The 25,000-nt window shown below is 46.9% G+C and overlaps 1 protein-coding gene and 1 long non-coding RNA gene across 9 annotated transcripts in view; one reads left to right on the forward strand and one right to left on the reverse strand.

Annotated features, from left to right (window-relative positions):
- The window catches only part of LOC147009852 (CREB-binding protein-like), a 321,503-nt gene that overhangs the window by 226,001 nt on the left and 70,502 nt on the right, over positions 1-25,000 (forward strand). For 3 of the 8 annotated variants that reach the window (XM_085861662.1, XM_085861657.1, XM_085861659.1), the window contains 6 exons: positions 8,956-9,103; positions 13,993-14,150; positions 14,564-14,803; positions 15,017-15,105; positions 18,417-18,527; positions 18,687-18,743. In XM_085861662.1, the coding sequence (XP_085717788.1) occupies positions 8,956-9,103; positions 13,993-14,150; positions 14,564-14,803; positions 15,017-15,105; positions 18,417-18,527; positions 18,687-18,743 (803 nt within the window). The remainder of the gene's footprint in view (positions 1-8,955; positions 9,104-13,992; positions 14,151-14,563; positions 14,804-15,016; positions 15,106-18,416; positions 18,528-18,686; positions 18,744-25,000) is intronic. The other 5 variants (XM_085861660.1, XM_085861663.1, XM_085861661.1 and 2 more) reach the window with 3 other exon arrangements.
- LOC147009853 (uncharacterized) overlaps positions 21,491-25,000 on the reverse strand; it is a 149,890-nt gene continuing 146,380 nt past the window's right edge. Inside the window, exon 5 of the long non-coding RNA XR_015052810.1 lies at positions 21,491-22,504. This is a non-coding gene — a long non-coding RNA (uncharacterized LOC147009853). The remainder of the gene's footprint in view (positions 22,505-25,000) is intronic.

Below are 25,000 nucleotides of genomic sequence, written 5' to 3' on the forward strand. Positions count from 1 at the left end.
ACGGACAATCCAGTCGTGACCCTCTCGGACTAACGCCGGGAACTAGTCACGGGTGGACCTTTCGGTCTCACCACGATCGTGCCAATCGGCCCCCGCGTGGGATAGGGTTGCTCGCCAAATTCGACCTACCGAAGTACCCACACGGAGGGTAGACCGGGCGATCGCACCTCGCCGCAGGTCGACTTCGGACACGGGCCACTTTAAGCGACCCGTTCCGTACTATCGGGATAACCGAGCGGTGTTATTCGTCGGCCTCGACGGTTCGATTAATTATCGGGCGTTTTAGCCCACGACCAACCCTTTACGTGAAGCAAGATGGAGATTCAATGAAAGAAAAGACGAAGCGAAGCGGGAAAACAGTTCAACATAACTCACATTTATTTCGCAATGAACGGGAAGCACACATATACAATTACACCAAAAGCACATGTAAAAGGAGAAGAAACACAATATTACACAAAAAGCAAATATAAAAGAGAAACACAATGCAGAGCTATCCGACTACCGAGCACATGGCAACACTTATATAATTTTACTTCACAGACGGCGCCGACAACACAGATACCCAAAGCAAAAGAAAAAGAACCACCCTCCAGGATGAGGGGGGTAGACGGGCCTGGGGCCGAGACCGTGTCGGGCCTACCCGTCTGATGAGACGCAGAGCGGCGGTGGCGCCCCAACTCCGCGGGCCTCACGGACAGTGCTGGTAGGGGGTGGGAAAGGGGCCCCCTTGTCGCACTATCTCAGCGCGGGGGGGAAACAGGAGGGGGTTGTTGATGCTCGGCGGGGAGGAGGATATCACCCTGTCTCGGGTCCCGCGACGAGCGTCTCCACCTCCACCTCGACCTCGGTCGCGCCGCGGGCCTCTCCCTCCGCAGCTCCCCGACTCTGACGCGAGCACCCCCTCGATCGCCTTCGCCGCCGCCACCTCTCCACAGCTCCGTCCTCTTCACTCTGACTACTACCACTTCTTCCCAGCTCCACCGACAACTCCCAACCGCGAACTCTAACTCCTCCCCTCCGAACTCTTACTGCGTTGACTGACGAACGCAGCCGTTTATATCCCCCGTGGCCTCGCTCCCCCACCTTTGACCCTTTACCTCCGACCCTTCACCTCTAACTGGCTCCCCATTGGACCGAGGAAAAGTGGGCGTGAATGCTTTTTGATCCATGAATTTGCATATCGCAACCTCACTCCAACGCCCTGGAGGCGGGGCCAAATCGCCCCACGCTCTCCGATAGGACGGAACAGAAGTGGGCGTGAGTCGTTTTTTAACCATTTTTCTCGGAAAGTCTGTGATGTTTCTGAACACGCTGCTCGGTGCGTGCCCTGCACGAGTCCAGTATCGGTGCCCACAAGTGGCGCAAGAATGGTGGTGATGCGATGGTGGCGAGTTGTGACGGTAAAGGTCGTGGCTGTTGTTGTGAAGCGGCGTTGTGGTTGGTGGTTGTTGTTGTGAAGCGGCGTTGTGGTTGGTGGTTGTTGTGTGATGGCTGTTGAGACGTGGTTGGTGGTGGTAGTAATGGCGGCTGGTCCAAAATAAAGATAGTAAAAGAAAAACGGCTATCCTGAAGAGTCGCAGCCCGACTGAATGACATTTATTCCCTCTAAACAACGGGTTTGGGCCTAACTACACATATACTTACAGAGATATCTCACCTAAGGGACCTGAATGGTGGTTTGCGAATTTCGTCAACCACAACACTACCCCCTCCCCTTTTTACAGACTCGTCCCGAGTCGTCAAATTTTCGTGTGCCATCATGTGTAATTTTCCCCTCGTACATTTTACCTACGGATCCCTGAGTGCGACATTCATGGTATTCGTGTCCCCAAAATAAATAACCTGAGGGCTGAGTAACTACCTAAACAAACTCACTCACACGGACGACTTAAATAAAATTGCCGGCGCTAGGACAGACATGCCGGGGGCGCACTCATATGTACAGTACATCTTAACCTTAACTTACAAATTTTACACTAAACCATGGCCCAGGATCAATGAACTCTGCAAAAAGAAAGCAGTTAGCAGGGAACCAGGCTGCTCGCATGCAGTCTCTGACTCAAACAATGCAGGTGACAGGGAACGTGGCCGGCTGCTCACACGCAGTCCAAGGCCTTCCCTTTTGAACTGAACGCAGTGAACCACAACGGTGCATGGGCTGCACAAATGCAGTCTCCGTGCCAGCTCAAGTGGCACACGCAATGAACACAACGAATGGATGGATGAATGGTTTGAACTGAACGCAAACACGGTGCACGGGCCGCCACTGCAGGCCCGTGTTGTAGCTGCCAACAGGGCAGTTCTCGCAGCTTGCAAACTGTTGCTTTCTGATCCTGGCGCACATGGCAATGAACAGGGGGGCAAAGCAAAATTGAATGGGGCTGGTGAACATGGGCAGTGGGCATGGCATGGCAAAGGTGAGCAGGCAAACACAGCCCGCAGAAGAAGGCCGCTGCAGGCAAACACAGCCGGCAGATGAACTGGCCGGCACAGGCCATGAAGTACCACAGCTGCAGATGATCCGGCCGGCACAGGCCTTGCAGCAACACAACAGCTGCCGATGAAGTGGGCCGGCACAGGCCTTGAAGAAAAACAGCCAGCCGGCAGATGAAGTGGGCCGGCACAGGCCTTACAGCAACACAGCCAGCAGATGAAGCTGGCCAGCCTTTGCCGTTCAGTGGAGGTTGGTGGAGGGAGTGCGGTGGTGCTGGCCACTCGGAAGGCGGGCTCGGACCTACCCTACGGTCTCCCTCCCAACCTATCGCCTTTGCCTGTCATTGTCTATACCCACTCCCTTAATTTGTCAAACCCAATTTAGCCCCAACTTATTTTATTGTTGTTTTTATTTTTACTTCCCCACTATAAATCGTCCCCTAACCCCCTGTACTGTCCTTGTTCGGCTAACCTATCCTGTCACCTAGCCTACTCCCAACCCCTACGTTCCCTTCCCGGAGGGGAGTAAGGGAGAGCTAACGTCCTGTGTCGAGACCCAACGAAGCCTCAGGATGGCCTCCCCCGAGTTCAGCGATCTATAACACAAAGTGGGTCCAGCGGCCCACAACGAGAGCGAGGGGATGGATGGTGCGGAGGGGTACACTTCCTATCTACCCTAACCATTTAACTGTTAAACTACCCCGGGGCTTTCAACAAGCGCCTCTCGCTTAAACTATTGGTTCGAACAACCCAGATTCCCGTCGCCTGTGTTGGTGTCCTCACAATTTCGGGCCTCGCCCCCCAATTTTCTCTCCGTGCCCTCACACGGTCTCATGGCTGGGACACGTGGCTCCCCTTGGCAGGCACGACCCTCTGCCGATTCTCCGACGATGGCACCCCCGGGCACTACACTGCCTCCGAGCCTACCAGCTCCCTAAACACCGGGGAGTGCCCCCCATGGCACCTCCCCTGAAACGCACACGTGGCAGGCTGGCTTCCCAGGCCCCTTTCCGAGGGTCACCCGTGCCCACAACACTGCCCACGCGGCTAATGGCGCCCCGGGCCCCCGCACCAAGCAGGCGCACCCGTGCCCACTACGCTATCCCGGCCCCCCATGGGCCCTTGGCCTACCACGGCCGACTCGCCTGGTGCCCGGGGTACCCACTCAGCGATACTCACCTTTCGCAGCCACGCTCCCAAGCCCGTCAACAGGGCTCCTGCACCCCTCCAAACGGGTTTCGAGCCTACATTCACACCAACAACAAAACGACCTCCATTTTTCAATTTGACTAACCCCCTAACTCGATCTACACTGACCCCGGGGTCCCTTGGGCGGGAGTCACTCCTCCCCCCAATCACTCATCGCACCATGCATTCCCCATTCGCTCCATACACACAGACCCGCTGGCCTCACTCACTCACCAAGCACATGCTTCCAATCCACTCACCAACAACTCTTCAACACACACACCACTGAACTCTGCCATCCTTCTAACTATCTCCCCTAACTAACTCGTGCTCCCACGTCGTCCCTTACACTATAGCACGTTCCTTTTAACACTACGTCGCTAAACTACATCCCCTCTACATATCCACAAGTCTGTCACTGTCTCCAAATAAATCATTTTATTTCCCAACCTAAAGCTCATCTAAATCCCTCTAACTAATCCATTCCACGGACTCCATGAGGACTTACCCCTGCCCCATGAAGTCGGTCTCACTAAGCTAACCCTTCCCCCTAACTAGTTTCCATCCTGTGCCCTGGTCAAGGGGGGTCTTCCACTCCTTGCCCAGGAATCCTGTGCACCCGAAAGTGAGGCTTGTTTTTTTTTTTTTTTTTACATGCGCAGCACCAGCGCAGCAACTCGCAGCTCGCGCACTTTGCACCTGACCGTGACGTCATGCAGCGGCACGTGTACCTCGTCCCTCCTTGGACGGTACCATCCGGCAGGGATACCCCTCCTGCCGGATTCCAACCCCGCGTGCAGCCATGGCGTCACCGTGCGCATAAAAAAAAAACACAAGCCCCACGTCTCGAGGGGTTCCCCACGCGAACACATGTGCTTTGCCCGTTGGAGCTTAACACACACGATCGCGTGGAGAACCCGTCCGGTCCAAATCCGTAATCCTGCCTAAACTTTGTCCGTCCGCGGGATCGGCAAATCCACCGCGTGCGTTGCCGGACCGGGACTTCACTCTCGCAAGCGAGCACGTGGGGGCCTCGTGTGTTGCACAGCACGGACCTCGTGCTCACTGCTGGGTGAACCCGGCACGGTCCCCGAAACAGCTACAGCCGCTACTCAGCTTTCTTTCCTCTCATGTCGCCGTCGTCGCCATTCGACCCACGCACACCTGCGTGTTACGACGCTCACACTCCACACCATTACATTCACCCCGGGAGACGCGGCTGCATGTTCACACATGCCCACCGACATCTCCCTTACATACCGCTCTCTCACACACACGGTCTCCCTTGCACTCGGCCGTTCACTCACGCATGCCATCTCCCTCGCACACGTGGCTCCACTCACTCGCGGCTTTCCACTCACTCGTGGTGCCTCATCCACACACCGTGCCTCACTCACACACGCGGGGGCACTCACCCGCGGTGCCTCACTCATACACCGATCCTCACTCACACACACGGCGACACTCACACACGGTGCCTCATCCACACATGGCATGCTGGGAAGCACACACTCCGGCACACTCGCCTCCACACCACTCACACACGGGGTCGCTTCCACACACCGGGACGCACTCACACCTTGCACCACACACACAGGGACAACCACACTGGGGATTCGTGTCCCCACAAGGGTCTCCGGGGCCTCTATACCCCCCAAGCTCTCCGTGCACCTGTCCACAGCACTCCTCCCCTCAACCTCGCAAAGCACGACCGAACTCACCTGGCCGTGACTCGCCTCAAGGGGGCATACTCCCTCCCCTCGTTCCTGGAGGAGGCCATCCAGCTGCTCGCACCGGGCCTCTACACGCTCCGCGAGCTCACCCTCATCGTCCTCCACTACTTCCGTGTGTGTGGGTGCGTCACTTACCCCGTCTTCATCGTGCAGTCTTCCCTCTATCGTTCCCATCTCCCGTGTCTCTGCCAACTCAATCACCTCTTCACCCTTTACCTCCCTTGTCTCAACTATTTTTATTTCCTTTGTCGTCACCTCGTGTCTCGTCTCACACGTTTTGGTCTCCCCATTTAATTTTTCCCCCTCGGTCACCGCAGCGACCCTCGCCCAACACGTCCCCCGAATTATTTTTTCACCCGCCTCCACCGCGGGCCAGACAGCCGTTGCACCCCCTTCCAGCTCGTTCGCTCCCACACGTGGAGTCGCCATTTTAAGCTCCCTGCTAACGGCCTTCATGCCCGCCTGCAGGCATCGGCCCATGTTCTGCGTCTCACCCCGCAGCTTTTTAGTTTCTTCCTTCATTTGCTTGTTCATTCCGTTCATTTGCTTGTTCATTTGCTGTGTATTCGCATCCATCTTTTCGCTCATGTTTTTCATTTCATTTGTGTTTGCATCCATCTTTTCGTTTATTTGTTGTGTATTCGCATCCATCCTCGTTGTCATTGCCGCCAGCATGGCGCATAGCTGGGCCATGTCGGGTGCGCTTGGGTGAGCCGTTTCGGCAAGGGTCGGGGGGTTTTGGTGGAGAGGGGGAGGGGAGGTGTCATACACCGCGGCCGCTGCCGCACCTATTTCGGGCTCTGGGTTCAGTTGGGCGAGTTCGTTTTCCTGTACAACTAACATTTCCTGCACGGGGATTTCGTCCTGAGCCATGGATACTACACATTCTACATCCATTTCTAATACCCCCGGCTCCCGCTCGCCTTGAGACGCCATCTTGCTTCTCGTGAAGGGTTAATTTAGCTCGCTCGTAATTTGGAGGGAATCGGGGGTCGCTCCTCTCACCCCTGGACCGATTCCCGTGAATTTAATTGGAGACAGGAGAGCCCGTTTTCCCGTTCTCCGATACCAGTGCCGCGAGGAGGGCGATGAGTTTATATCGCACGACCTGACACCAGTGTTGCGGATTCGCGCCCGCCGGCGTGCGAACTGCGACGTAACTCGAATCGCGGCACGTCGCCCACCGGACGGACAATCCAGTCGTGACCCTCTCGGACTAACGCCGGGAACTAGTCACGGGTGGACCTTTCGGTCTCACCACGATCGTGTCAATCGGCCCCCGCGTGGGATAGGGTTGCTCGCCAAATTCGACCTCCCTAAGTACCCACACAGAGGGTAGACCGGGCGATCGCACCTCGCCGCAGGTCGACTTCGGACACGGGCCACTTTAAGCGACCCGTTCCGTACTATCGGGATAACCGAGCGGTGTTATTCGTCGGCCTCGACAGTTCGATTAATTATCGGGCGTTTTAGCCCACGACCAACCCTTTTGGTGAAGCAAGATGGAGATTCAATGAAAGAAAAGACGAAGCGAAGCGGGAAAACAGTTCAACATAACTCACATTTATTTCGCGATGAACGGGAAGCACACATATACAATTACACCAAAAGCACATGTAAAAGGAGAAGAAACACAATATTACACAAAAAGCAAATATAAAAGAGAAACACAATGCAGAGCTATCCGACTACCGAGCACACGGCAACACTTATACAATTTTACTTCACAGACGGCGCCGACAACACAGATACCCAAAGCAAAAGAAAAAGAACCACCCTCCAGGATGAGGGGGGTAGACGGGCCTGGGGCCTAGACCGTGTCGGGCCTACCCGTCTGATGATGAGACGCAGAGCGGCGGTGGCGCCCCAACTCCGCGGGCCTCGCGGACAGTGTCTGGTAGGGGGTGGGAAAGGGGCCCCCTTGTCGCACTATCTCAGCGCGGGGGGGGGGAAGCAGGAGGGGGTTGTTGATGCTCGGGGGGGAGGAGGATATCACCCTGTCTCGGGTCCCGCGACGAGCGTCTCCACCTCGACCTCGGTCGCGCCGCCGGCCTCTCCCTCCGCAGCTCCCCGACTCCGACGCGAGCACCCTCTCGATCGCCTTCGCCGCCGCCACCTCTCCACAGCTCCGTCCTCTTCACTCTGACTACTACCACTTCTTCCCAGCTCCACCGACAACTCCCAACCGCGAACTCGAACTCCTCCCCTCCGAACTCTTACTGCGTTGACTGACGAACGCAGCCGTTTATATCCCCCGTGGCCTCGCTCCCCCACCTTTGACCCTTTACATCCGACCCTTCACCTCTAACTGGCTCCCCATTGGACCGAGGAAAAGTGGGCGTGAATGCTTTTTGATCCATGAATTTGCATATAGCGACCTCACTCCAACGCCCTGGAGGCGGGGCCAAATCGCCCCACGCTCTCCGATAGGACGGAACAGAAGTGGGCGTGAGTCGTTTTTGATCCGTTTTTCTCGGAAAGTCTGTGATGTTTCTGAACACGCTGCTCGGTGCGCGCCCTGCACGAGTCCAGTATCGGTGCCCACAAGTGGCGCAAGAATGGTGGTGATGCGATGGTGGCGAGTTGTGACGGTAAAGGTCGTGGCTGTTGTTGTGAAGCGGCGTTGTGGTTGGTGGTTGTTGTTGTGAAGCGGCGTTGTGGTTGGTGGTTGTTGTGTGATGGCTGTTGAGACGTGGTTGGTGGTGGTAGTAATGGCGGCTGGTCCAAAATAAAGATAGTAAAAGAAAAACGGCTATCCTGAAGAGTCGCAGCCCGACTGAATGACATTTATTCCCTCTAAACAACGGGTTTGGGCCTAACTACACATATACTTATACAGAGATATCTCACCTAAGGGACCTGAATGGTGGTTTGCGAATTTCGTCAACCACAACAATATATATATATATATATATATATATATATATATATATATATATATATATATATATATATATATATATATATGTGTATATATATATATATATATATATATATATATATATATATGTGTATGTATATATATATATATATGGCGTATAAAAATCACTCATTCCCCATGAGGAGTACTTGCTATGTGTCAAGTTTCAATTTTTTTTTCCTCGGTACGGTTTCAGAGATAGAGGTCCAAAGTTTTTGTTTTTCCAACATGGCTTCCACAGCACATGACCTATGACGTCATAATTATCGTTGAAACATTCTATATGAGTAGTCGCTCCGATGGTGAAAATTTCGTCTCAATCCGACGCGTTTGCGGAGAAAAACACGAAAGTTCTGTGCGGACAAACACACAAAGAAACAAACAAACGGACCCAAATGCAATACCCTCTCTTTTGGCGAGAGTAACTCGTTTATATTGATTGTTCCATGGAGTAGAGAGAACTCTCCTGTTGATTATCTATTATGCTGCAAAGCATCAAGCAAGGAAAGAGACAAGCGATTGACGGTGCATATTTTCATGCTGCGATCTCTGCACTGTTTGCATACCTCTTGGCATTGCCACATACGTTTACATTTTTTAAAATGCTTTTTATTTACTTATTTTATGATTTGGTAAAACTTAGCTGATGTACGGGTCATTTTGCAATGTACAACGCAGAAGGAAGAATCTGATACTGAGGTGAAAATGGAGACGTCGGACTCTGAGGAGAAAGTGGAATCAAAAATCGAGTCCAAGGAGGGTGTCGAACAGGGACCTGCCGATCCCCAACCATCACCAGCACCGATGCAGCCCAGGCCCCAAAAAGGTGCATTATTTTTGCCAGGCTTATCTATTTATTCTCTTTTATTTTGTTCCCTTGAAAGCTATGTTCCATTTTTGGTTACTTACTTACTTATCGTGTCCACAAAAACAGCAGTTGCAGTCCACATGGCTGGATGTGGTTCAGCCAAAGCTGAGCACATTGCTGACCCTTATAATTAAACTCTGCCAAATCCGATGCTGTGTAGGGCGTTTCCAGCAGGGGGCATGTCAGGAGATGCTGCATGGTTTGTGGTTCAGTGCCGCAGTCACACATAGCGTCCCTGTCATTTAAGTATTCCCATTTGGAGAGAGTGACTTTTGTTCATCCAACACCATATATTAGTCTGTTTAAGCATTTCCACATTGCATAGCTTGAATCTGCTCCAGGGGGGAGTGCCTCACTCACATTTAGCTCTATCGTTGTTGTTAATGGAAGGTTGCTCAGTCTTTCTTCCCATTGAATAACCCTTTCCCTGCTTGTGCTTGATGTTTCAAGGGGGTGACATACCTTAGGAAGCTCTTTCTCAACTTCAGACGGCTTTGGGCTGGCATATGGCCAGAGAGAGGATGTCTTTCATCTGTAGCCTGTTGTTGACGCTCTTTCTTACTTGCTGCACTTTGTCGTATCTCTGGTGGGGCTATGCCTGCCAGGATATACAGACGGTCCGTAGGTGTTGGTCTGAGGCAGCCTGCAATGAGGCGGCAGCTAACTTTGAGAACGGGATCTAGCTCCTTTGCATGTGTAGCTTGTTCCCATACAGGGCAGGCATATTCAGCCATTGAGTAGCAGAGAGCTAGTGCAGTTGACTTCAATGTCTGTGGGCTAGCACCCCAAGTTGAGCAAGTGAGCTTACTGATGATGTTCCTCGCACTCACTTTGCACTTTGTCTTCTCAATGTGAGTCTTAAAAGAGAGACATCTATCTAGGGTTGCCCCTAAGTAGATTGGGTATTCACAGTGTTCAAGAGGGGTTCCTGACCAGTCGACCTGCAGTTGGCGCTTGGCTTCGTGATTTCACAGGTGGAAGGCACACACCTGTGTCTTGGATGGATTTGCACGGAGGTGGTTCTCTTCGTTGTGGGATGTTAACTCTGCAAGTGCGTTGGAAAGTCTCTCTTCAACAACTTTGAAATCGGCATCTTGTGCACCTATGCCAAGGTCGTCTGCATAGGTGAAACGGCGGGTGTCTAAACTGTTTGGTTGGTCGTTGATGTATATGTTAAAGAGGAGTGGTGTGAGCACACTCCCCTGTGGGAGGCCATTCTCGAGTCCTCGTCATCTGCTTTTCTTACCTCCTAGTTCAACAAAGAAGTTAGTGTCTGTTCTCGAGTATGCTTTCAATCAACTTTGTCAGGCGAGTGTCTTTTGTGGTCTCCAGGATCTTGCTTCAAAGGCGTCTGTGGTTGACTGTATCATAGGCAGCTGAGAGGTTGACAAACACTACACCAGTTACCATTCCTTCCTCATAACCATCTTCAATGTACTGGGTAAGGTTGAGTACTTGGCTAGTTGTGGACTTGCCGGGACGGGAACCTGCTTGTTCAGGGATGAGGTGTCCATCGACAGCAGGACCAATTTTGTTAAGGATCAGGCATTCGAAAAGCTTGTAGGTGTGACTCAGAAGTGAGATTGGTTGGAAATTCTTTGGAGCTGATGGATCTTTCCCAGGTTTCAGCAGTGCTATATAATGTGGGCTTTCTTCCAGATCTTAGGGAGCTTATGTGTTACTAAGCATTCGTTAAAGAGCTGTAGAAGCCACTTCTTTGCCTCATGACCAAAGTTATTAATCTGCTCAGTTGCAATCTTATCCAGCCCTGTTGCCTTTCCCAGTTTGAGGGTAGAGATTCCTGCTTCCAGCTCTCCCATAGTAAGTGGTCTTGTGATACCAGGGTATTCACCATAGTTCTTGCGGTTTCGCTTGGTCTTCTTCTCTCTCTTTCCACTCTTTCCATTCTTTAGCAATTGGTTGGCCACTTGATTTGCAGTGGTTTTTGGGTGCTGAGAAACTGCTTTAGGATTGCCACGTAGCTTGTGAATTGGTGACCATGCTTTCTTGCTGTTTTTTGACATGTCAGTAGACTCAATAAGAGCATTACAGGTCTTACGTCGCTCTTGGGCAATGCTTTCCATCACCTTCTCACCTTGGGCTGTTGTATCTTCGGAGAGAGGGTCTACTTCAAACATGCTGATATAGTCATCATAGAGTCCTGCCAATTACTTTGAAAGTCCAGGTATATATTCAACTCTACAGCCTCGTGGGATATGTTTCTGGGCAGTTTTCAGTACCAGATTATCAAACAGGTCGTAGTTCTTGCTTATTGGTCTTGTATATTTGATCTTCTCTTCCAGCTCGTTGGTAAACTTTTTCCAGTCTGCTTTCTTGCAGTTAAAGCGCCTTTTAAAGGGGGCGGTGGTTGGGACTACAGCTGCATTGACTTGGATCCCAATGGGATGGTGTTGACTTGATGGAATGGGGTCGAGCACAATCTTCTTACACAGTCCAGCGATGTTGCTTGTAGCCATGGCAAGATCTGGGTTGTAGCCACATTTCCAGCGAGCACTGTTGAGCGAGTGTGGTAGCTTAGGGTCATGGATAAGACCGAGTTGGTTGGTATCCACCCAGTCCTCCACTGCTTCTCCATCCTTGTTCATTTCAGAGTTCCCCCACTGGGTGCTGTGGTTATTGAAATCACCAATAATGATCTGTGGTTTGCTGTGTACTTGGGAGGCTGGTTGAGGGAACATAAAGTCTTCAGATGGTGGTTTGTAGACAGATGTTACTACTACACTGCTTAACTCAGCTGATAAGACATCGATGTCATGGTCTTCTGACATAGATGTTGCTTCTATAAACAAGCCTACTTTCACAAATAGAGCACTGCCATACTGTCGGTGGGGTCACTCGATGGCCAGGACCATACCAGGTATGGTGGGGCGGTTGTTTTAACTCCCTCTGTGCATCTCTTGCAAGCAGAGAACATCGCACTGCTGCTTGCTGCACAACTTGGCTAAGATGCTTTGTTTTGCAGATGAAAACCCTTCGGTGTTCACAGATATGACTGTCAATGCCAGTCCTAAAAAGGTCCTTCGTTTTTGACATCGACCTCTGTATCTATCTCTGGGCATGATGTTGTTTATTGTTCCGTAACTTGGAGCTTGTAGCGTAGCTTGTAGCGTAGCTTGCAGCTGTTGCTTGTGGTAGTGATAGGATTAGCAGTATCTTGTTGATACTCCCAGGGCCGCAAAAAACATTTTTGGTTGAAAGACGTGTAGTGTTTTATAGATCTGTGGTGAAATAATCAAAGCCAAGCAATTCGAAAATGGAGCAGGAATGTGAAAGCCTCCCCTTGATGTAAAGTTTTTTTTTGCCTGATCAATATTATCATTGGGGAGAGGGAGTGGGGGTGAAGGGGTTAGGCAGTGATGGTGATTGGAGTGGAGAGGTGAAGGACATGAGCAGTGTCAAGGATGAGTGTTGAAATACTTTTAACAGGTCTCAATATTTTTGGTCACTTTTGCTTGTGTTCATTCTTTTTGGATCCATTATTTACAACATATGCATTTTGGGGTTGGGGGGGGGGGCGGTGGGGTGCATTGTGTACATATGAAAAAGACCATCATCAATATACATTACCATTTTATTACCCCTGCGTGCGTGTGAAGCGAAAAGCGGGGTTAAGCAATTGGTTTATTTTGTCTGTCTTGTCTGTTGTGCAACACATCTATATATCTATATATCTACACATCTGAGTCCACATTTATATATTTACAGACGGGACTATTTCATGATCGAGGAACTACTTCATTTCAATTGAATTCATATTTTGAACACCGTAGAACATGAATCGGAACATAAACCTGCAGTTTTTTTCAGTACTTTGGCTCTGAATTTGGCAAATTGAGCGGTCTCGTCCTGAGTGCGCATGCGCAGAGAGGAGTGAGATAATTGTTTTACTCTGTTTGCCTGTCTGACAGTCAAAAAACATTGAAAATCATTGCAAACAAGGAACTTACTATATTTAGGAACGTCAACGGACACAAACAACAGGCATCAAGAACTAATTTAATGTGTTAAGCCTGTATCTCACTGGGCTGCGACAGCTCGTGACTAGTTGGAGACACAAAATTGCGATAAAATAGCGATAATTTTCACTTGGAATCACACTGAATTTATTTTTGCGTATGTCTCACGAATATCTCACATTTGCGTATGTCTCACGTCATTGAGAACAAATTGCGATATAATTACGAAACTCTCAGGGGTCCCAGGACAGATTATTATTAATCTCCAATCAGTCACAATTTAGTTTCATAGGTCGCCAATCCCTCACAAAGTTGTCTCGCATTTGTCGCACCTTCTGACTCACGGAAACTAAATTGAGAAGGGTTCGAGACCGGTTCGAGACAACCGCGACGACTCCGACTATTTTGAGAGAAAATTTGTCGCATTAATTTTTTGAACATGTTCAAAATTCAAGCGACACCAGAGCGACGTCCTGCGACTCGCGCGAGGAAATTGAGAACCACCGCGAACGTTTCGAGACATTTTGGAGAATCCCGTTCGCATTTTGTCGCGAGCTGTCGCAGCCCAGTGAGATACAGGCTTTACATTTGGTGGTGTAAAAGATGCTGAATCGATGGCAGTGAACTTCTTTAAAAAATGTTTTTTTTTCTCCTGCAACCTTTAGAACTTTTATTTTATTTCAATTGAATTATATACTTGAACATTGTAGAACACAAATCACCTTGTTGGTATTTCCAAAACCCTTCCATTTAGCAGTAATTAGCCAAAATATTTATGCCATCTGATTTGCTCTTAAATATTTTGCTGTTTTAGATGGGAAAATAATCTACCACTTGCCAATTTGTGATTATCTTTGTTTCTATTGACAGTCTTCAAGCCTGAAGAGTTGCGCCAAGCACTGATGCCGACTTTGGAGGCGTTGTACCGTCAGGATCCTGAGTCTTTGCCCTTCCGACAGCCCGTGGACCCCCAGGCCTTGGGGATCCCTGTGAGTTCAAATCCCGGTGCGGTCCGGAAATTTCAGCGGGTCAGTTCCACCGTTGCGAATGCAACTTGTATGTCGGCAAATCGGCGGCGAACTACATTGTATGTTTTTTTTGTTTTTTTTTAATTTATTCCCATCTAAAATGGCTGATAACCTTATCCGAGAACATGAAGGTCGTTTTGACAAGATGTAATGACGTCATGCGGTGGAACATTTTAATACAGGATAAAAGTTTGAGGAAGAGTAGTATTTGTTTGGTTAGTGGCATTGCGGAGGGTCACGTTTGCAAAGGGGAGGGTGGTATTGCAGGGAAGGAGGGGATGAAGGATAGATGTGAATGGTATGTTCATTCAGTCTAATGGCACGTGGCCCTTGCAAACTCACTTGCTTAACTCTTATTTAGTGCTTCCTCTCGACCTCTACCCACCAGACGTTATCCTTGTCTTATTGTCTAGGACTACTTTGACATTGTGAAGACCCCAATGGATCTATCAACGATCAAGCGGAAGTTGGACACGGGTCAGTACCAAGAGCCTTGGCAATATGTAGATGATGTGTGGTTGATGTTCAACAACGCGTGGCTCTACAACCGCAAGACATCGCGTGTCTACAAGTACTGCTCAAAACTGGCTGAGGTCTTTGAGCTGGAAATCGATCCAGTCATGCAGAGCTTGGGTTACTGCTGTGGAAGGAAGGTGAGAGCCTCTGATTTTGTGAGTGCACAGTCGTTTGTAGATCCTCAAAACACACTTTTGGTTCTTTGTTCCCTGCAGAAAACAAAAGCTTTTGCAGCAACATCCAACATCTACTAAGACTGCTTGCAGAAGTTAATTTTCATTTGCTCTGCTTTTACTTTCAAATAGCTTATCTTTAGCAAACTCGTTGTCACCCTCTTTTTCTCTCGTCAGTTTGAATTTTCACCTCAGACCCTTTGTTGTTACGGAAAGCAGCTGTGCACTATTCCTCGAGATGCATCCTATTTCAGCTACCAGAACAGGTGAGGGTTCTCATCAAGTTTGTTTTTGTCTACACGCTCAAGCAAGCTATCCAGCCTTTGTGCCTTATGGAATACAAGTACCACATCTTTTTTCCCTTTAACAAAGAGCTGATTGTGCATTGCTCAGAATTTAGGATGCTGGTTGCTGCCAAATGGGGTTTGAAGTTTCGGGTTAATTTGAAGCTTCATTCGAGTTTTGCTTCAGTTTTATGATTCAATCCAGCTACTTTCCGTTTGAACCCCTTCTCAATCTGCTTGAACACCAGTGTCCAGAGAAGTCAGGCTTTACACCAAAGAGGTCAACGATTGACCTTATCCTTGCTCTTCAGGTCCTCACCGAACGCAGACGAGAGTTTCGGCAGGGGCTGCTTGCAGCCAATGCTTATCTCTGTAAAGTGTTTGATTCAGTGAATCGGGACGCCCTCTGGAGCATTCTTGGTCTTCGTGGGGTGCCACCAAAACTGATCAATCTGATGTCTGAACTATACTCTGGTACTGAGAGTGCTGTGAGATGTGGTGATACCATCTCTGACATTTCTCCAGTTGTTACTGGAGTTCGTCATGGATGTGTACTGGCCCCCCACACTTTTCAGCACTTATATGGACTGGATTCTGGGGAGGATGTCAGAGATCAAGCTGCGGTGCATCATTTGGGAATGTCAAGATCTCTGACCTTGATTTCGCAGGTGATGCAGTAATCTTTGCGGAGACTCTAGATATCCTTTTGGGGGCCCTCAATGTGCTGAATGAGGAGTCGGCGCTGCTGGGATTACGGATTTCTTTGGTCAAAACTCAGGTCCAGGTTTTCAATGACATATTGGATGCTGCTATCTTGTCTGTACCTGTTTGTGGTGAGGATGTTGATGTCACGGAGAGATTCACTTCTCTTGGCGGTGATATTCATGTATCTGCTGGCTGTGAGCAAAAGGTCAATAGACGTCTGGGCCGGGCCTGGGGAGTGATGGATTCACTGGATCATGGGGTGTCACACTGTCGGTACCTATGCAGGACGACAAAAGTCCAAGTCGTCAGGGTCCTTGGTGCTTCCAGTCTTGCTCTACGGATGTGAGACTTGGACTCTGACGAAGGATCTGAGACTGAGACGATTCCTTTAGTACCAGGTCTCTTCAGAGAATCCTTGGCTTTCGCTGGTCAGACTTTGTGTCCAACGAGCGGTTACTGAGAGAGACTCAAATGATATTTTTTCCTGCATAATCCGTGAGCATCAGCTGCAGCTGTATGGACATGTGGCTCGTTTTACTGACACTGAGCCTGCTCACCAGATTCTCTCAAGGAGGGAGTCTTGTGAGTGGAGGAAGCCAATGGGCCGACCACATGCCTCGTAGTTGCAGCAGATTGATCAGCATCTCAAGGAGATGGGGATGGACCAGGCATCTGCCTGGGGGATAGCCAGACGGAGGCCCCTGGAGAACCGATGGAAAGTGGATGCAGCGATGCGCTGCTCCGGCGCTTGCTCCCATACCTGACCTGACGTGAGCCTTCTCAAAAAGCTGAAACACCTGAGATTTGCCTCCTGTTTGCTTGAATTAAAACAAGTGGATTTGCAGGAAAGATGTGCTCAGTTGCTCAGTCAATAAAGAATCGGTCAATTGTGATAATTTTCTCACGTCTCATTCAGTGTGCTCCATCTGATTTGTGACTATTCAAGTGTATTTGACTTGAATGTCGAATGGGGATTTGGAACTGTCTTCTCCAATGCTGAGAGTTCTTGATCAGCAAAAGAGAAACAATTGCCCAAACTTTTCTTTTAAACTATATGGGTAATGTGACCATCGAGCTGCTACTACCCATGCAAGCAAAGAAGTTCAAATTTGGATTGGACAAGAGGGTGCTTCCCACAATGGACTGAAATTTAATCGCTGGAAATGATATTTCCAGGCAGTGCATGGCAAATGCTGCAAAAGTTTTGGGTTTGCCAATGAATGAGCTCTCAATTTGCAAAAAGGACTTGAGGAATTGTCCGGTTGTTTTTAAATGGAATACTTTTTGTCTGATGCAGAAGATCGAAAAACAAAACTTGCAGTAACTGGTAATTGGGTTCGGTTGCTAAATCACCACGATACAGCAGAGCTGTTTCCTTTTGCTTTAAATTTGTCTCACCCCTTTCCCGAAGGGATAGGATAGGCTGTTGCAATCTTGTGTGAGTCAGTGTGTGAGCCAGCATGCAGATACACACACACACACACACACACACACACACACACACACACACACACACACACACACACACACACACACACACACACACACACACACACACACATCCTCAATGCTCAGATCTGCTGAAGTCTATATATCTATGCTCAGCTCTGCGTTTTTAAATTGCCCATCTTGTAATGCACGACAGCCCAGAAAGCTTGCTTGCTTGGCACTTGACTTCAACAAAAAACAAATGATCACACTTTTTGGGAGGAAGAGCAAGTTTGGAATTTTTTTAAATGGAATTAATAAATTTCATTTTTAACATGAACGCTCCTCCAAACGCTCTAAAAAGGTCCCACTTTGTTTGTTGTTTTCAGCCACCCCATCTCTCGAGATTTGTATAAAATACAGTTGCGCTGTCATTTTCCTTACGTTGATCAGTTTAAAAAGAACTTATTTTTTCTTTCACTTTTGTTTGCCGTTTTTGAAATTTGTGATTCCAGTAATACTGGGCATAACAATTTTGCTGCTGTGATCCAATCCAATCGCATCTCCAAACCAATGGTCACACTTTATTTTCCCTTTCCTTTGGGTTGGCTGAAAGCATTTATTTTGTAGTTATCTGTTCTTTGCTGCAATGTTCAGTGTCTTTATTTTTTTTTCTACTAGTCCTTTCATTTTGCATTTTACCATTCTGCTTCGACGCTTCATTGCAAAGCTGTCATCAAAAATGCATTTTGGATCAATGAGGCCGATTGATCTGCTTGCATTCACATGAAAATGCATTTGTTGATGAAGTGTGTGCAATGAAATTTTATTTTTTTTCTTTTGCTCATTTTGGCATGTTGTAACCATTCCGTCACTAATCTAATCCTTTGCTTTGGCTTTCTGCTTTGTGTCGTCTTTGTGTTTCGTCCATCCCGTCGTCCTATCATTCTTCCCCAACTCCCACCCTTGCTTCTCTAACTCTCCTCCACTCCCACCCGGCTTCTGCGGCACCTGCATTACCAATGAACCAATCCGCTTACGCTGCCCCGTAAACCCATCAACCAACTGCTCCCCGGGGATGCTGCCCTCTCCCCCGCTTGCCTCCATTGGTGGGTTGCCTGTCTCCCCCGCGGGGTGGGGCACTGGGGAACCTGATGCAGTTCACCCAAGTATGGCGTTCTTGCTGACAGGTACCACTACTGTGAAAAGTGCTTCAATGAGATACAAGGTGACACCATTTCCTTGGGTGACGATCCCTCTCAACCCCAAACGTAAGTACTGCTGCCCCTGTTTTGGCAAGTGAACAGCATGAGGAGAGGGGGGATATTGTGACATGCATGATTATAAAGTAACATGTTGTTAGCAGTATTATTATTTTACTGCATGCTAAGTAGTATGGTTCCTTTATTTTTATTATTTTATTTTTTCAGAACCATCTCAAAGGAACAGTTTGAAAAGAAGAAAAATGACACACTCGACCCTGAGCCGTAAGTTGTAATATTGGTTGAGGTGACTTTGGTTGTGAATGTACCTGCATTATTTTCCTCTGCAAGAGTGATGCTCATGGAAGAGCAAGGTTAAATTGACAGTGCAAGGTCTTGAGGCAACAATGAGACACAACCCGCACTAGAATAAACAAACAGGAAAAGGAAGAGAGGGAGAAGGGGAGGAACACTGAAACCAGCAAAGGATGTGCTGACCGATGCCAGATTTTTTGGGTCCGATACCGATTTCGGAGAGTCCTGTTCCACTGATTGCTGATATATCGATTGATATTATGTCAAAATCTTCATGATCAATTTGAAAAACTTCTGTTTTATTAAACTTTCAATATTTGAGAAGATTTAACTAAATTATACTTTGAACGAGCAAACAAATAAATAAAAATACACAATAACTTTTTAATGCATTCAACATTCCAAAAAAAAAAGTAAAAATATACTTGCTAATTGAACTTAAGCTATTTTAGCAAAGCTTGGCAGTGCTGAAACATCAGAGTTCAGTTCTCCAATTCTGTGGTGCTCAAGCAGTGGCTGATTGTGCTGAAGAAAATTCAGCTTCTCTGCATTATCGCCATTGAGCTAGTTCCTTTTATCGTCATAAATATTTCGACCCCTCTCTCATGTCGTCTCACGAAAAAGCAACATATTATGGCTTCCAATGGTCTACATTAGAATTATTTTTCAGGTCTTTATTGGCTAGTTTGCCTTGTAAAACAAGGCCTATAATGATACAATACTAATGGACACAATGACACTCGCCATATAACGTTGACACAGATGACACACAGATATATAGATGACACAGCCTCAGTTTATACCAAGTAAATGCAAGTACCAGTAGCCTGCTGTTTTCAAACTACATTCACGAGTTAGTTTTCACGTTAGGCCAAAAAAAAAAATGTTGCATTGGCGTAACGGGTCACTGAAAAATAGGGTAGGTCGGTCGGGATCTTTTTTTTTTTTTTTTTTTTTTTCCTAATAAATCCCTCCCAAAATCTCCCCCGGCTCGAGTACCACCCTTTTTGTCGGCGGGTTCTGTCCGAAACACTTCCGGGTTTTTGCGATCGCGATCGCAATCAACAAGATACTTGAAAACGATAGCAAAACAACAAAAATAGCAATAAAATAGGGTCGGCAAAATTTTTCGATAGCAAAAAAACAAAAAAAAAACGTAGGGTCGGCGGAATTTTTAGGGTCGGGCGGGTTACGCCAATGCAACATTTTTTTTTTTTTGGCCTTACTGTGGAGGGTGAGTTACAGTCATGCTTTTCGCACTTGTGCTTAAATGCTCTTGATTTCTATGTGCAGTACCAGAGTTGGTGAGCTGATTGGCTTGATAAACAAACACAGCTGCAGTGGTTGCATAAACGCATTTCATTTTGAATGATTTTGTTGAGCAAAATGCTTGATAACTACCTTTGTTGTCGCAAAATTGAATTGGCTGTGTGCAGAGAATAATGCTGTGAAGAAGACTTGGTGAGGTAATGATGGGTCACGCACTGTTTGCGTTTTACGACCCAAACATGCGTTGTACGCATGCTTCAGCTGCTCCACCTCGCGCTTGCATTAGAGCTCCCTATACCGGATCCTTTAGCCAATAGCAATACTCACTGCCAAACATATTTACATGAGCAATAATCTATTTTTGGTTCATTATACATGTAGAAAACATTAGGGCACATCAGTGAAATAAATGTTGATACAGATGTTTTTTACAAAGCAGAGTATTGGCCAATGCATCGGTTAAACTGATGTAACACTTGGGCTTGAGTCATACGTGACGCACATATTGTATGTGACATATTGCATGTACTACACACAAAAAAACACACACGTAGACTTTTGAGACCTCGTATGTTTCCATGTGGAAACCAACCCACGTGTGGAGATAGCAGCCAACAGCAGCAACTTATACACATGCATGTATCCATATATACTGTATCTATGTTCTTTTATATAATATGTTGACTGCTTTCAACATTTGCACGTGGTAAATGCTTGGGAGCCTCATTGGTGTACATTTTTGTCTGCACTGTTGATCATTCGCCAATAATCGATGAAATTGGTCCGGCAGTTAAGGGGATGTGTAGCATTGGGATTCTCGTGTGTGTACGATATGTGAATGTCTTTATAGTTTTGGAGAAACTCTGGGAAGAGTTTGAAATGGCAAAGAGCTTACCTTGCGTAGGCTTTCTTGGTTGGTTTATGCAGCTTTTTCGGCGAGAAGAGAATGGGAGTATATACATACACACATACATACATACATACATACATACATACATACATACATACAGTAAACCCTCGCCGTCTGTTGGAGTTAAGCTCGTCTAAACTTCCGTGAACGGTGAACAGTTTATAACATGCATGTCCATAAGATACGTTCCAGCATCCCAAAATAAGTCCATAAATCACAAATAAACAATAATAAAAGACATTTAATTGAAAAATAAGAACAATTGAGTAAAATAAGAAAGATTTACCATCATATATTATGTGGAGATATATTATGTTGATGTAGCCCTAATTTTTGTCATTACATATTCGAATGTAACGATTATTGGACTCATTGACGTTGTTGTCTTTCACCATCACAGTAACACGTGCACCACTCTCAAGTTGATCTAATATTTTCACTTTTTCCACTGTCATCACTTTCTTCACTTTTTTATTCTGCTTTTCAGCAGATGCACCACTTAATGGTCATTTTGGACCCATGATTAAATAAACAGGAGACAAAGTTTTATCACAATAAGATACCGCACCTCACCAACCGCCAAGCAGCCAGAAGACTGATGCGGGAGATGCTGGAAGACTCGGCGGTGCAGCAGATTCCGGAAGAGGCAGAATGTAAATTTTCAAATTGTTATATTTTCCGGTGATATGATACAATTATGATTTAACACGTAATGTTAAATGAAGGAAAATATTGTTATCCAAACTTTGAAAGTGTTAAAATACTTATGAAATATGAACAAGTTCAGGGTGGGCGGGGTTTATCTTATCCACGCTGGGAGGATGTTCCCGGAAGACGCAGAAGGAAACTTTTTATATTTTCCGGCAAAACAGTACAGTAATGTTTTAACAGGTAATGTTAAATGAAGGAAAATATTGTTATCCAAGCATTCTTAAGTGTTAAAAAACTTATGAAAACCTAAGTGTTTTGAGGTGGGAGGAGTTCATTTTTTCCACGGATACGCGGGAGAATCGGCGTGGACGGAGAGAAAAGGTGTCTAAAAGGTAAGTGCAGATCCACGAAATGGCGGACTGCGAACACGTGGATGGTGAGAGTTGACTATATATTTGGTAGGATTGTCTGAATTGGTGAAAAATTCAACAGACTACCGAATCCACTTTGTTTGCAAACACGAAGGCAGCAAGCCAAAAAAGGTATCCCGAAACCACCTTGCAAAAAAAATCCCATAGACCAGTGTGAATTGAGGATGTCACACATGAAACCGAAACAGCAATGAATAAAGCCCCAACAATTGCAAAAAAGACAAAATAAAAATATAAAGCGACATATCAACAGATGTACACTGATGGCTGGGAGAACGATAAAAGAACAGGATGATTAAAAAAATAATAGTTGGACAGATTGGACACAGACAATGAAGGCTCATTGGAATGGCCAAGAAGAGGTCAACTCACCTGGGATGGAGATGGATAATAAATGCCCAAGACCAAGGACACCATACCAATGGCTTTAAGAAGATGGCTGGACTGAGTCAATCAGACAAGTGTGGGTTCTGCAAGGTAGAAACAGGAAACATGAGCCACCTCATATCTGGATGAAAAAAAACTCATGTCAGAACAGCTGTACACACAAAGGCACAAGAAGGTACGTGGATTTATCCACTGGTGCACATGCAAAAGTCTCAATATCCCATTTTCCGAAAACTCGGGGAAACACGAACCAAAAGCAATCATTTAAAATAAGGAAGTGATGCTCACGTATGACTGAATGGATCCCATCAAGCGTGAACATAGAAAACAAAGCACTGCGACCGGACATGGCACTGAGGTACAAACAAAGAAAAGAAAAGAAGGCATTGCTAATAAGGTTTCCAGTGCCCAGAGATTTTGGACTAAACAATGAAGAAATCAATGAAATGGCAAAATTCCAAGATCTCAAAATTGAAGTCAAAAGACTCTGGAAGCTGAAGAGAGCCAAAATTGTGTCAGTGATATTTGGAGCAATTGGAATGATGAAGAGTTAACTGCACAGAAATCTTGGAAAAATCTCAGGAAATATTTCTATAGGAAAGGACAAACGGACGATAGTTCAAAGCTGTCAAGGGCTCAGTGACGATCCTGCAAAGTGCCCTCGGAACAAAACTTTGAGAACAATAAAACTTCACAGCTTGGTCCATGAATGATGATCCCTTGCTGAAGCGGAGGTGAATACTACAAGATATGGGAGGACTCTGTCCCACCTTCTGCAACCCACATATGGAGATGATGACCAACAACACACGCAAACGCTCACAGCGTGCACGGACACTATGCATGCACACGCACACACATACACAATATACGCACATGTATGCGTACACACACACACACACACACACACACACACACACACACACACACACACACACACACACACACACACACAACATGCACATGCATGCGTACACAATACACGCACACACAATACACACGCATGCACACACAATACACAGACGCACACAATACATGCACACACACACTTTCCAAAAAGCAATCAAACACCCCAATGAAGTTCAATATCATATTCATTTTGGAATTATTATATCCTTGGAACTTTGTTATTGTTTTTTGTGATTAGGAACAGAGTTTATTGTTGTTGTTGTTGTTATTATATGGGTACCATTAGCCTTCCAGGCTGTAGTACCCTATTGTTTCTGTTCAGATTATTATCCCCCGCCGCGTGGCGGAAGGGGGATATTGTTATCACCCGGGTCGTCCGTCCGGCTGGCTGGCTGGCTGGGCGTCAACATTTATAGCTGTGAGTGCGATAACTCATAAACTGTTCGCCATATCGATTTGAAATTTGGGTCACACATGTTCCACCTGAAAAGGAAGAACCCTCTTGATTTTGGGCGTGGCCGGTTCCAAGATGGCCGACTGGGGCGGTCCGTCCATCCGGCTGGCTGGCCTGGCTGGGCGTCAACATTTATGGCGTCAACATTGATAGCTGTGAGTGCGATAACTCATAAACTGTTCACCATATCGATTTGAAATTTGGGTCACACATGTACCACCTGAAAAGGAAGAACCCTATTGATTTTGGGCATGGCCGGATCCAAGATGGCCGACTGGGGCGGTCGTCCGGCTGGCTGGCTGGGCGTCAACATTTATGGCGTCAACATTTATAGCTGTGAGTGCGATAACTCATAAACTGTTCGCCATATCGATTTGAAATTTGGGTCACATGTACCACCTGAAAAGGAAGAACCCTATTGATTTTGGGCGTGGCCGGATCCAAGATGGCCGACTGGGGCGGTCGTCCGGCTGGCTGGCTGGGTGTCAACATTTATGGCGTCAACATTTATAGCTTTGATTGCGATAACTCATAAACTGTTCGCCATATCGATTTGAAATTTGGGTCACACATGTACCACCTGAAAAGGAAGAACCCTATTGATTTTGGACATGGCCGGATCCAAGATGGCCGACTGGGGTGGCCATCTTGAAAAAAATGTTTTTTCGCCATATCGATTTGAAATTTGGATCACAAATGTACCACCTAAAAAGGAAGAACCCTATTGATTTTGGGCGTGGCCGGATCCAAGATGGCTGACTAGGGTGGCCATCTTGAAAAAAATGTTTTTTGTAATAAATGGAAAACCGCTTATCTGATTTCAATTATTTTTGGTTACTACGTTCCTCACCCCTGGGGAACTTTTTCGAGATGATGACCAAATGGTGTCTTGTTTCCAATTCACCTCCCTCATTATCTGGAATATGTATGACCTTTTTCATTCAATGGCGGGGGATTCCCCATCTCTGATGGTATATTTTTCATTATTATGAGGTACCATTAGCCTTACAGGCTGTGGTACCCAATTGTTTCTGTTTTGTTTATTTTTATTAGGGTACCCATAAGCCTTAAAGGCTGTGGTACCCTATTATTTCTATTCAGATGATGTTATTTTTATTATTTCGTCTTATTTGTCCAATTTTGGCCCTTTTTTTTGTTCGATGATTTCCTTAAACTTTTTTTTTCAGTAACGACTTGTCCGATTGACACAAAATTT

The sequence above is a fragment of the Eptatretus burgeri genome, chromosome 17, assembly GCF_056783735.1.
Source record: "Eptatretus burgeri isolate ZD-2024b chromosome 17, Ebu_testis_v1, whole genome shotgun sequence".
NCBI lineage: Eukaryota > Metazoa > Chordata > Myxini > Myxiniformes > Myxinidae > Eptatretus > Eptatretus burgeri.